The 13,436-nt window shown below is 39.7% G+C and overlaps 1 protein-coding gene and 1 pseudogene across 2 annotated transcripts; both read left to right on the forward strand.

Annotated features, from left to right (window-relative positions):
* The first annotated feature begins 2,636 nt into the window (after nt 1-2,636).
* LOC147895324 (uncharacterized) lies at nt 2,637-3,818 on the forward strand. The gene is made up of 3 exons (XM_087383454.1): nt 2,637-3,066; nt 3,332-3,457; nt 3,699-3,818. Exons 1-3 carry the CDS (start codon nt 3,019-3,021, stop codon nt 3,816-3,818), a joined length of 294 nt encoding a protein of 97 aa, XP_087239580.1. The 5' UTR covers nt 2,637-3,018.
* Nucleotides 3,819-3,825: 7 nt separating this feature from the next.
* On the forward strand, nt 3,826-6,094 carry LOC147895325 (phospholipid-transporting ATPase 10-like; annotated as a pseudogene). The gene is made up of 2 exons (XR_015542028.1): nt 3,826-4,110; nt 4,206-6,094. The product of XR_015542028.1 is annotated as a phospholipid-transporting ATPase 10-like (transcript).
* Nucleotides 6,095-13,436: the final 7,342 nt, after the last annotated feature.

Here is a 13,436-nt window from a genome sequence, read left to right on the forward strand (position 1 = left end):
TCTCTTCCATTAGATTGAGCAATTGGCCCATCAAAGGAACGCCCCTCTTTGGCTTTGGACCCGAACCACGCTCACATGCCAAGTAGAAGCATATGGCCTGCTTTGCTCTTTGGTGTATGTAGGCAGTGGTAGAGGGAACTATTGATGATGAAGACTCCAACACGAAATTCTCTTCTTTGCTATGAAGGCAGGACTTGCACAAAGTTCATCCATTCAAAGTTCACCTGCAATGCATGCATCTTTCCCATAACTACCTAGGTGCCATTCCAAAGACTCTGAGTTTCAAAGGGATGGGAAGGAGTCTCCAACCAAAGCTTCATTAAACTACTGAGAAGTTTGGATCTCTTTCAATGCCTTCAGCCTATCTTCCAATAAGAAGGTAAAGCTCATGTGGAAGGTCTCTTCACATAGTCCATCTGAATTGAACCATTCAAGTCCACTCCAAAAACTGAAGATTCCATGCCATTGTGGCACTATTCATTTTGTGTCACACATCACTTGTACTAGTAGCAAATCCAAGCCCAAAAAGTTAGAACCTGAATTGAACGAATTTCAAGTCCACTCCCAAAACTGAAGATTCCATGCCATTGTGGCACTGTTCATTTTGTGTCACATGTCACTTGTACTAGTAGCAAATCCAAGCCCAAAAAGTTAGAACCTATCACCATACCAGTACATCAACCTTCTCCGTCAAGTCATTACACCTCGACCTAGCAACTCACCTCTCTGTCGTAGGCTCAGTACATTGAGCCACATGCGGGCTAGAGGTCTAAATCATTGTAGAGATCCAACCATCTTCAAAGTCCATACATGCATCCCATGCCACATGTCCTTTTTCTCTAGTGACTAAATGTGTCATCAATCACGTTGTATTGACCTTTGTGATACTTGAGTTCAAAGTCAAACTCTTGGAGCAATCAACCCAGCAAGCTTTACGATGCTTCAACTCTTTTTGAGATGATAGCCATTTGATTCTATCCTGGTCAAAGACTATCTAAAAATGGGCATCGTACAAGTAATGTTGCCATGTTTTTAATGCATGGACAATTGCATACAACTGCCTCTCATAAAGCTAAATAATTACACTGTGCACAAAAGCAATAGGTCAACTACCTTTGATAAAGAACAACACCTACCACATGACTACTACTGGCATCCGTTTCAAGCATAAATGGATGATTTGGATTCATTACCTTTAGGATGGGAGTAGCAGTAGCAATCGCCGCCTTGAGTTTCTCGAAACTCCTTTGTTGGGGTTCCCCCCATGAGAACCCCTTTAGTGAATCCGTCATAGAAATGGTAATCTTCACATAGTCCTTAATGACATTGCTTGGATCCATGCGTATCCCCTCATTAGAGATTATATGCCCTAAATAAGCTACTCCTTTCACAAAGGATTCACATTTACTTTCCTTAGCAAGTAACAATTTCTCTTGAAGCAACATGAACACCTGTCTCAAGTGTTCAAGATGTTTTGCTTTTGTTTTACTATAGACGAGGATATCCTCTTAGAAAAAAGTGACAAACTTACCTAGATAGGATTGCAAGCCTCTATCCATAAGTTCATAAAAGTGCAAGAGCATTATGACTAAAAACTCATAGTGTCCCATCATTGTCCCAAAAGTTTCCCATATGTATATTAGATGATAACCAAAACAGAACGCAAATCAATCTTTTGAAAAATATCATGCACCCTCGAGTTGATCAAACGACTCATCAATGAAAGGGAGAGGATATTTATTCTTAATTATGATCTTGTTAAGATGTGATAGTCTACGCACAAGTGCATAGACACATATTTTTAGCACTGCCTTCCAGGTAGCGCTATACTAACATTTTTGTAAAAAAAGTGTCCCACACTATTTCTTGCCAAGTGGCCCCCTTCTATTTTTAATCTCTCCCTACTCACCCACACTTTTTTTTAAATCTCTCTCTCTCTCTCTCTCTCTCTCTCTCTCTCTTACACACACACACATAGAGTTTGCAATCTCTTTGCATTTGCAAGCGGTTGCATTATAGCATTCCAACTTTTCAATGGTTGGCTTCCATCACAAGCGTTGCAAATTAATCATCCATTTATCTTGACAATCGTTTGTGTTTGGCGGAACCTAAGGTAGTGCTCATGAGTACTCATACTCACTTGTTTCTTCACCAAGAGAATTTGTGAAGCCCAAGGGGACACACTCGGCTATATAAAGCCACTTTTCAGGTAGTCCATCAACCAACTTTCTAACTCTTGAACCTCTTTTTGGCTCAGGAGGGGTAAGGGGGATTACTCATGGGTTTAAAATCTCGTATAACATCTATGGCATGTTCCACCCCATGCAAAGGTGGTTAACCTTTAGGTGGCCTTCTCGTACTCCAAAGAGGACGAGAAGCGAGTTGGTCCCCAAGCGTTTTTCACTTGCATAGACTTTTGTTGAATTTTATTTTTGTGACCCTTGAAATGCAGAACCACCAGTCGCATTAGGCGGCTTCTGTGCATAGATGCACGTTTAAACCCCTTTGTTGACTGTGTCATCAAAGAGTTGGTCAAATTTAATTGCCTTCTCAAGCATCTTAGGCTAGTTCTGGTTAACCCGACTTTTATAAGCAGGATCAAGCCCACGGAATCTCCACAATTTGATGCCCATATGCTTCAAAGGGATTTTCTTATATTAACTAATATACTGAGTCAGTGGTCGATTATTCGTCTTACACTGGTCCCAGGCATCTCAATTTCTCTCTAACTCATTCTCAGGAAGGAATTCCTCTTTGGTTTTCAATATAGATGATCTCATTCATCTACACAGCATAGAGATTGTAACTAGGAAATTATGAATCAAAGCTGGCTCATCATATATTCTAACCTTCAAGATATTGAATTGACTCTTGAGCTAGAGAATGTTTATTTTAGGCAGGCTACAGGCCCGAAGGGCAGTTAAATTGGTCCTGCACAACGACTAGAGATACTGTATTTCTGCATCACACTACAGAGAAGTCTGAACACTGCAGGCACAGTGTGACCTGCACGTACCAATGCCACTCTGTTCTCAGCAGGGTAGCTGTTTTTATGCATTCAATGAGGTTAATGGTCAACTTGGATTTCCGTTTTATTTTTTGGTGTTGTGTTAGGCATCTTCGTTGGCAAGGTTTGAGTGACCAAAGCCACTGTCTTCTTTACTGTGTGCTTTTGTATGCTGGTGGGGGTTACTTCTCTCTGCAGCTTTTGTAGTGTTTTCATCATCATGACAAATTTAATGCCAGGGCTTGGAAACAAAACTTCTCTTTTCTTTTCTGTTTTCTTTTCGTGACCATTTAGACAAATACTTTGATATATGTATGGTTACAGATAACTCGGCTGGTTAAGCAAAAGACAGGAGTCACCACATTGGGCATTGGGGATGGTGCAAACGACGTTGGCATGATACAAGAAGCACATGTTGGCGTTGGCATCACTGGAGTTGAGGGCATGCAGGTGCGAAAATGGGATTTGTGGAGTGACCATGTGTGGGCTTCAATATTAGATATAGTTTTTCTTTATAAAAAAGAGTCGAGTATACATTAATAATTTATTTAATTCTGCTATTTTCTTTGTGCTTTGCATGTTGGGGTTCAACCTTCTTAGTCAAATATATCTTTTAATCTTTCAAGTTCCATATGTTGATACCTTACTAGTGGTTAGGCTCCCAACGCATGGTTCTCTTATCTCATTCCAGGCAACAATAGCCAGTGATTTTGCCATAGCACAATTTAGCTATTTGGAGCGCTTGCTGCTTGTTCATGGCAGCTGGTGCTACAGCGAATTACATCCATGGTGCTATTCAAATCTTGTATGAGTAATTTTATCTCATTCTTTCATGCACAATGCATTTTTTAATCTTCTTCTATTTGCACCTTACTTCTTTTGTTATGGGACTTCTGTCTTGTTGTCTTCAGATCTGTTATTTCTTCTACAAAAACATACATTTTGGCTTCACCCTGTTTTACTATGAGGACTATGCAGTTTTCTCTGGACAAGCAGCCTACAATGACTGGTATATGTCCTTGCTCAATGTATTCTTTACATCCCTTCCAGTTATAGCCCTGGGAATGCTTGAGCAGGACATATCTGCACGGTTGAAATTACAAGTAAGGATTAGCTATCCCAGCATGCTTCAAGTGTGCCTGAGTTATTGAGAGGGTTGGCCTGTAAAATATTTAGCTGATGGATTGTGTTGCTGCAGTTTCCACACCTTTATCAGCAAGGAGTAAAGAACTTGAACTTTGGTTGGATCAGAATTCTTGGATGGATGGCAAATGGAGTGGCCAGCGCTCTTGTGGTCTTCTTTTTTGTTGTAAACATCCTACATCGACAGGCATTCCATAAGGGTGGCCAAGTACCAGGCTTGGAAATTTTTGGAGCTACATTGTACACGTACAGTCAACTGCCAACTTGCCTTGTTTATAAAATATTTTACATGGGTCCGACACGTATGTATCTGGGGCAGCATTCTTCTTTGGTTCTTGTTTTTGGTGATCTACGGCTTTATAAAGCCTACCATTTCAACTACAACATATAGAGTGTTCATTGAAGCCTGTGCTCCAGCGCCTATGTACTGGTTGATGATCCCCTTAGTCACTCTGGCAGCTCTTTTCCCTTTTTTTGTATATAATGCCTTCCAAAACACATTTTTCCCAATAGATGATCAGATAATCCATGAATTTTCAGATCTCCAGAAGGACAAGGATCCCAAATGGCTGAAGAGGATCATGAAAACAGAACATTTCAGGCGCCTGTAGGCTTGACAGCTGGAGTAAAACAAAAACAGCGCAAGCATAGCAAGATGGAAATGATTCAGAAGCCTCAAAATCAATTTATGAATTCCTCACGTGATACAGTTGCGCCGTTTGACCCAAATGACCTTGGACAAAATCAAGGGGTAAATTCCTCTGATGATATAGTCACACCATTTGACCCAAATGACCGTGATAAATAGGTAATCCAGTGGTTAAGGGTATACAAACTTGTGATGAAGGTTCTTTTTGAATAAAGTCAGCTTATCAGTGATACGTGACAGTGTGGCAGATGTTACAAGTCAGACATAATGAACATCTAAATGGCAACGAATGGCTGTCACTCATCACTTGGCTTCCCAGTAATTCCTGGAAGCCATGCAATTTTATTGTAATGCAGCTCGGTTGATTGAGCATATCCAAGCTTTTGAAGTTAATAGGGTTGTATTGTTCTTTTTTCCATGAAAGGTCCAAAATAATGGTAATTCTGATAATCATGGAGGAGACTGCTAAAAAAATGTCAGATGGAAAGCAATCAGCTGTTTCTTTGCTTGAGAACTCTTGATGCTTATCTGCATGACCATTTTGTAAAACGATTCAGTAAATCTGAGCAGACTATGGCAATACCCTAGGGATTGGCCTACCCTCTAGGATTAGCCAGGACAGATGCTTGTCCTCAGAACCTTACATAACCTTATTCATAAAAGGGCCTCTATATATGCGGAGAACTCAATCTTTGCCCCGCGCTTCAACAAAGAACTGCACGTTCTGGATATTTCCTCAGAATTCAGGAGAAAGTTCTCTGATGTGTCTTTCAGAAAAGGAATACCGAGTTTCTCGTGCTCCGAGTTTTGTATTCTACTTTATTATAGATGGCAATTTATCATGTTCATTTTGGTTTCTGTAGCATGCTTGGATTGATGGCACTATGCTACCAATGTCCCATTCACCCATGGAAGGAGATTTGTGAGCAGGCTTGGAGGAGGTTATTGCAGTCATGCACTTCAATCGGACAGGTTTCCATGACAAAAGCAGACGAGAATGCAACACTCCATCTGTTCAGGCTCACCAGAGGAGAAGCCCCGTCTGCTTGGCAACACCACGGATTTTCACATTGCTTTGTAGCTTGCAGTTGAGGCACATCCCGCTGGACAGAAAGTTAAATTTTGATTTGCACAAACCTCTATGCCTGTGACCGACACATCTTACTATTACTTGCTGTTGGACATAGCACAAGGAATCAATATCATGGTGCATCAAGGGGCTTCTGCGATGAAGGCTGACAGATGTGGGATGAAGGGAAGGGCAATTCTTGTAGGTTAGAATGGCCTAGAGGCTAGAACAGACCGGACTGGTCTGTATGGAGCAATCAAGTTTTGTAGATGCTGACCTACTCCCTGACACACCAATCAGTTGACATCAGCAGACGTGTTTACAGTTGACAGGGATGAGGTAGTTCATCAGGCCTGCCTTGCTATCAGGGCTGTTCTGCTGCTTTGATCTGGCCACATCTGATGACGTGGCAACCTGCCCTTGTGATCAGTCCCTCTTCGAACTCCTGTTCAAACAATAAATGCATCCAAGTCTTGAGAGCATGAATGATAGTAAAGAGGTCTTTGTCATTTATAAAACACCTTGACTCCGTTGGAACCACCTTGCATCTCTGAAAGCAATCTTTGCTGCACCAATGGCAGTCACGGCTCTCATTCTGGACATCTAAAGGTTGGTCCAACTTTGCTACAGCCAAGCATGGGTTATGGTAACTACTTGCTTCAACAAGGAGCGTTAAAAAGGTATCAGGGTTGGTATGTTGTATTCCATGAAGAGTACTTTGGCTACCTTGAGGAATTTGTTGTAAAGTTATTTATTGATCTGGATCAACTTTAGTTCTTCATGCGATCCCATGCTAATTTCTCTCTTTGCCTGACCTTTGGTGATTCATCCATTGCCGTTGACTTGGCTGATTCAGTTTGCTAGTTGTTCTTGGACCTCCTTTGTTCTTCTTCATCTTTATTGAAGCCTTTTGGAAATACCACGTGGAGCGCATCAATCATTGCAACAGGCACAATGTTGAGGGCTACTAGCTCTCCCTCACCTCTAGCCATTCGGGCTTGCAATTTTTTTGGAGTATGCTCTTCCCATAAGTATCTACATGTCCTTCCCCGCTTGGGTGATTGTGATTGTAAGGGTCTCTCCTCCCCAATCATGGATAACCTTGAGATCCTTCAACCATGGTCATTCCAATAGCACTGGGTATGCCCTTTCACTTTCCATCTTGACCATGATGAACGTGACCGTGCAATAGACTCTGCTGTTCTTGATGCAAACATCCTTGAGTATCTCCATGAATAAGGCAACCAACATAAGCAACATAAGAACAAAGCAGACTTGAGAGAAAGAGGTCACTCACATGGTCACAATCATGGGCAATATGCCAATCAAGCACATAAAAATACCAGAGAAAGCATGTACATCACAAAAGAAGAAGAAGAACCACCTCGATGTGAACAAAGTTAGCTAGAATCTTCACATGGAGGATGCAACTATCATGTACACAATGTAGGACAAGATAATGAATGTATCAATCCATGGTATGTGGATAGTGGTGCATTACCTCATATGAGAATGTGACCTACATTGTTGGCAATATTGCTAATCTAATCCAAGGCAAAGGATGGGTTTCAATGGACAACTACATTGGAAAGAAAGAATACATCAAGATCATTCCTATATGTTTTAAAACTTAGAAAAATTTTGGGTTGCACAAGTAATAGAAAAGAATTATCGAGCCATACATGATGGAAATCGTCGGTTTATAAAATGCAAATCCAAAGGATGTCACCTTGCTAGAAAAGGGATAAGAGACAACAGAGTATTTAAGTTCGTAGATGCAGTCCAAGCATGCATGCAATGGTGGAAGATTATAGACCAATGCCACCTTTATAGTTATGGCAAAAAGTATATGATTATGTATCAAACATATAATACTTTTTTAGAAAATATATATGCTTTATTTAAATATAGTGTGTTCATACTAAGATGTTAGAATGTTCGTGCAAGTTCTATCCAAACATAAGTTAGGAATCGAGAAGGCTTGGCAATGAGAAGAAACAAAATTGCAATACTCTATAATTGAAATCGGACAGGACAATCCTTTTCAAAAACCACATTAACTTTTCATAGCGCATATGATCAGGTTGAGCTCTCGAGATCAGCAATGAATTACAAAAGCTGAACACACGACACAATCACAATCTTAAGTACCTTTTGAGCCATCCAACTAAGGATGCCATTAAAGTAGGAACGATGTCCTTCCTGGTGAGAAATGCTGCATATTGCATGAATTTCTTCCCAGCATGACATATCACATTTGGCCTCTTTGTTATTGTAGCTTTGCCTTTCTTCTTCGACTTCTTTTTCTTGCGCTTTTTTTCAACCCTCTGCTTATCGATCAAACGCTCATTGTCTTCAACTGCGCTTCCGTGGCCTTGTCCTAGCGTATTAATTGAAGTGTTGCTGCCAGATTGAGTTGATTTGGACTTGATGTTGTCGGTGATTGTGTTGTATGTGGATGCAAATGTGGCATCCGTCCCATGCTGAACTTCCACACTTGCTTCCCCATTACACGGCTTCTCAACCTTCTCTTCCATCAGACTCTGACACGGCTCCGCTTCCACTGAATCCTCCTCTTGAGTTTCTGGCTCGATAAAGTCTTGGCATGTATCCAATGTAAAGCAATGTGTTACTTCTGGATTCACTTTCTCTTTGCCGAGTATTACTTCCTTCTCTTCCAAGGAACACTCCTCTTGAGTTAGAACGTCCTCTTGAATTTCTGGCTCGATAACGTCTTGGCATGTATCGTTGATGCCTAATGTAAAGCAATATGTTACTTGTGAATTCACCACCTTCTCTTCGCCAAGTACTTCGCTAAGTGTTACTACCTTCCTTTCGACAGTACTTTCCTCTTGAGTTTCTTGTATTGTTGTTAAAGGTTCCTCTTGGTGATGCTTTGTCGTCTTCTTCATGCTCGTTTTTGGCTCGATAACCTCGTGGCACGTATCATTGGTCCTTGATGTAAAGCAATGTGTTACTTGTGGATTAACTACCCTCTCTTGAACAAAGCTGTCCTGCTCTTCTTGAAGCTTCCTCACAATTTCTGGTTCTCCACCAACGTTTGGCATTTGTTGCTTGTTTTTTGTATCGGTGAATTTTAGCTTTGCTTCCTCATGTGGCACAAGGTTCCTTGCAGTATCTGGCTTCCAGCTTGAGCCTTGCTCCTCCAACGATGTCGTTGCTAATGGGATCTCAGCTACTTTTGCAGAATCTGTTTGATCGCCAGTAAATAATACTAATGGAATCTCTCCTATCATTATTATGATTGTTGTTTCATCTTGTTCATGGGCAAATTGCGTTCGTGGATAAGCTAATGGAATTTCTCCAATCATGATGATGCCTTGTTCATGAGCAGATTGAGTTCCTAAACCATCATCGCCAAGCAAACTGAAAGGATCGTCCCTTACCATGTTCTCAAAGTATGTTGAGAACGAGACGTATGGTTGCGACGAAGGTTACAGTTGAAACTTCGAACGACACAAGCCAGCTTCTTATGCGTTAACATGTGATCTTGTGAAAAAGCTTGAAAAGCTTGCGTTTTTTGTTGTGCTTTAGTTTTAAAAAATTGATCGACTAAGCTTTTTGTGCTTTAATTTAAAAACACTCTCGACTTGTAAAATGCAAAATTATCTAGCTTCGAATTTAAATTTTTTTTAAAATAAAAATTATCTAAGTGCCTAAATTTTCTATTGGGTACTCCTAATGTGCTCTCTCGGCCTTTTTGGGTACCTTTGTGGAGAGTATTGGGCAACATGCTTTTCTAGGTTTTATTGATTTTCGGTCCCTCCAATTTTATTGCTTTGTCGCCTTTCTCTTTGCCTATCTGCGGTAGAGAAAATAGGCAATGTGTCTACTTAAGTTGTCTTTAATTGAGCATCTTCCCTACATTATCCCCTCTACATCATCATTCTCTTTTCCTTTGCACTTTTCATGTGACAACTACTTTAGGCTTTTAGTAAACTTGACCTTTTTTTAGATTTGCATATCTAGAATTCAAGCTTTGCTTTGTGATGCTTTGTATTGCTTGGTGTTGCCGTAGCTTACTTTGATTCTATACTTGTTGCTACTTTCTATGGATTTTACTTCTTTGGTGTGAAAAAAGGTGCTAGGAGTGGTACTATGTGTAGGAAAGATTGTCTTAAGCAACGAGGCTATAGGGGGAGGATAGGTGGAGACGCTATGACCAACCAAGGATTCAGGGTGTACGTAAATAGCTAGTTGTAGAAGGTTCAAACTTTGTATGGATAGAATGATTGTTCAGCTACGCAACACACTATGTGGGCTATTTAGTCCTTTGTACGAGTGAAAGTTCGAACTTTGATGGCAATGAAAGCCAATATCTTAAAGAATACGATAACCCTTGTGAATCTGATCATGTAGGGCCTGGGTTCTCCCTCGGATTTGCCATCTCTCTTTTCACGCAGGCCATTTAATAATAAGAATAATATCATTCACCTTGTTCTTAAAAGTTTACTTATAAATAAATGAATCTCTATCTCATCTCATTAACGAGGGTGGGTAATGATCTTGATGTCATTTTTCCTACTGCCAATGATTGCATCTCTCTTGTTATATCAAGAAATACATCCAATATTGACAACATTTGCATATGGAAGACATTAACATTAACATCAAGAATGGGTCATTTGTAGATGGTCTAATATGAAACATATCATAGATTCCAAAAAGGATCTAATAAGCATGCCCTGCAAAGCGTACATGTTGCTAGGTATCCATGATTTTTCTCTATGTATACGTATAGCACGTGACATTTGAGAAATACTAAGGAGGTAGTAAGTCTAACTCTAGCAATTCAGATTGCACCAGTTTCTTCCTTTTCCTATCCAAAGCTCGTATTTTCCACATGATGCACAAAGTTATAATCTTTTAATGTGTTACAAGTACCTTGTTGTTGATGGCTCTATCTTGTGTTTGTTGTTGTTGAACGTCCTCCTTATAGCTAGGCATCATCTTGACAATATTTTGCATCCTCATTGGACCTAAAGGTACACCTATTAAGCCTATTTCAAGGTGCAAGGGTAATTGTTTTCTTGATTTAGAACAAGGAAATGTAAATTGAGGAAAAAAGTAAAATAGCATAGTCAGTATATGCTTCATAAGAATTGTACTTTCACAAAATCATCCATTCTTCAAACATTGGTTATTCTTAAGAAGAATTTTGGAGGAGCAAATGGGGAAAGCCAAAGGCAATAGCGAAAATTTTGACTATGAAACGTCAACAAAAGTGGGTTGTAGCAAGTTGCGAGCAAGAAGCAATAGAGGGTACGCTCAGAAAATAATATCTTACACCTATTGGAAGCACATCAAGACATGAGAGTAAATTAGTAAGAAACTAGATTGAGTAAATATATCTTGGGAAGGAAAGAGAACAAAGTTTCGTGCAAACTCATGCCAACAAGCACTATTCGTGTCCATAAAATTGCATGGTAATAATGTTTAAGTGGATTTTTTGAAAGCAACAATTACACATGCATACATGTTGTAAAAACCATTTTAGCCTGAGTCTTGTCACTATAGCCCATGCTCACAAATGATGCTGATCGTGCAATAGTTTTAATTGACCATCAAATGTTACAAAGCTTCCATACAGATGCCTCAAGGAAAATATATACGTGTACTAGTTAGATCCTTAATCCGAGCCAATGATTGAGCTCAAACCCACAAATGTATATGGCTACGTTTATGAGGTTTATACTAGCCTATACACACACACACACATAAATAGATATACTCTAGGAAATCGGTCTTTCCCAAATATTGCAATCTCCCAATAATATAGCCAAACTATCATAGCAATATTCTCAAAGATACCACAGTGCAGTCTCATAGATTGTGTCCCAATAGCTTGGGTAAATTTGCCTAGTAAAACTAGAAAAAGCATCACAACTATAAGTCTGGAATGTGAGAACATGGCCAACGTGTAGATGAAAAGAAACTCCACAATTGTTTTGCAATTGTTCTGATATGCAATGGTAATAATAAATCGAGGTATTTCAACCAAAGATGAGTCATGCCAGACCTTTTGACCCTCCCAACCACCCTCTAACCTTGTGAAAGGTAGCACTTCCTACACCAAGCATGCCTCTGTCAATAGTCTCTTGGATGAGGATGAGACATGAAACATGTGAGACTGATTCCCCCCACCATCTCTCCACAAAATCCCCACCAACCACTTTATTTAGAGCTTCCTCCAAGCAATAGATCTCTGCATATAAATCTAAGATCATCCAAAAGATCAACGTCGACAATTGTGACACATGGCTTAAGGAGTGCTCACAAATTAAACACTAGGTCTAGACTGCCTACCATGTTTAGGTTGAATAGGAAGCCAATGGGATTTTTTGTCTAATTGGACTTTTTTATGAAACTTGAGGGATATTGATGTATGCTTTGTGCAAAAATTCAGTATATCTTTCCCAATGCTTTCTTTTTATAAGAACTCCACTCACACATTAGCCTCTTATACTTTAACATTAGGAACCAAAGCTTCAATAGGCTATTTGCCTTTTTTCAAAGATCCACATCCTCTCTTGGGTTGAGTTCGCTTGGGATAGTCTTTCTTGCTTTTCAAAGATTCCATACAAAACTAAATTTATAATACAAAAAAAAAAAGAAAGTTTGAAAGCACAAAATAAAAACCTTTGCGAGCATGGGTGGAGATCTATAGACAACATTCCAATTTTAATTTGGGAAAGAAACACAAAAACACGTTTTCCCACAAAGTGCATTGCCTCCTACTTGTAATTTGGTATCAAACTGCCACAACCACATACTTTGGTGTGATCCCTTACCATCCTTACAAATTGTTCTTGTATTTAAACTTTTTAGGCTATTTGATTGATATGATTCTCTTATTTTTGACAAGCTTGATGTGTAATATTGAAATTTTAATGAGATACAAGCTACACTTTGATCATGCACTAAGAGGAGAATATAGAATGAACAAAAAGAGAGGCACTATGGTACACACAATCCATGTCATCATAAAAGAAGTCCCAAGAGAACATTTTAACGATTTGTGGCTAGGTTCATTCACACCCATAGGAGATTCTTCAAATGACCACTAACTTCTATCAATGTTTGTTTCAGGATGAGGAGGTTTCTCATTTCTTGGGAGGCTTTTTAGGTTCGCATACCTTCAGTATTCTTCTAAAGCATGAGCATGTAGGTGGAGGTGCCTTTTACTGATAGGGATCTTTCAAAGGACTCAAGACCCTACCACCTCAAAAGAGCATAGGGGAGGATGGACTCATCCTACCTCATTCAACCTCCTCTTTGGTCTGCAAGCTCATCATTTTGCTACTTTGGGGAGCTCATTCACTAGTGCATCAAATTACACTCGTCGGGTGAATATCGGCTTAGTCTCCATCGGAATCAACCAACACTTATAATTGTTTCTCCCAAGGGACAAGTTGGCCTCTATGGCATGCAAGAGTCTCAATAAACTTGTTATCGAATGTCCTCCTTATAGCTAGGCATCAAGTTGATAATATTTTGCATCCTCATTGGAACTAAAGGTACACCTATTAAGCCTATTTTAAGGTGCA

The sequence above is a fragment of the Dipteris shenzhenensis genome, chromosome 13, assembly GCF_047967505.1.
Source record: "Dipteris shenzhenensis isolate YYH24624 ecotype China chromosome 13, Dip_SZ_1.0, whole genome shotgun sequence".
NCBI lineage: Eukaryota > Viridiplantae > Streptophyta > Polypodiopsida > Gleicheniales > Dipteridaceae > Dipteris > Dipteris shenzhenensis.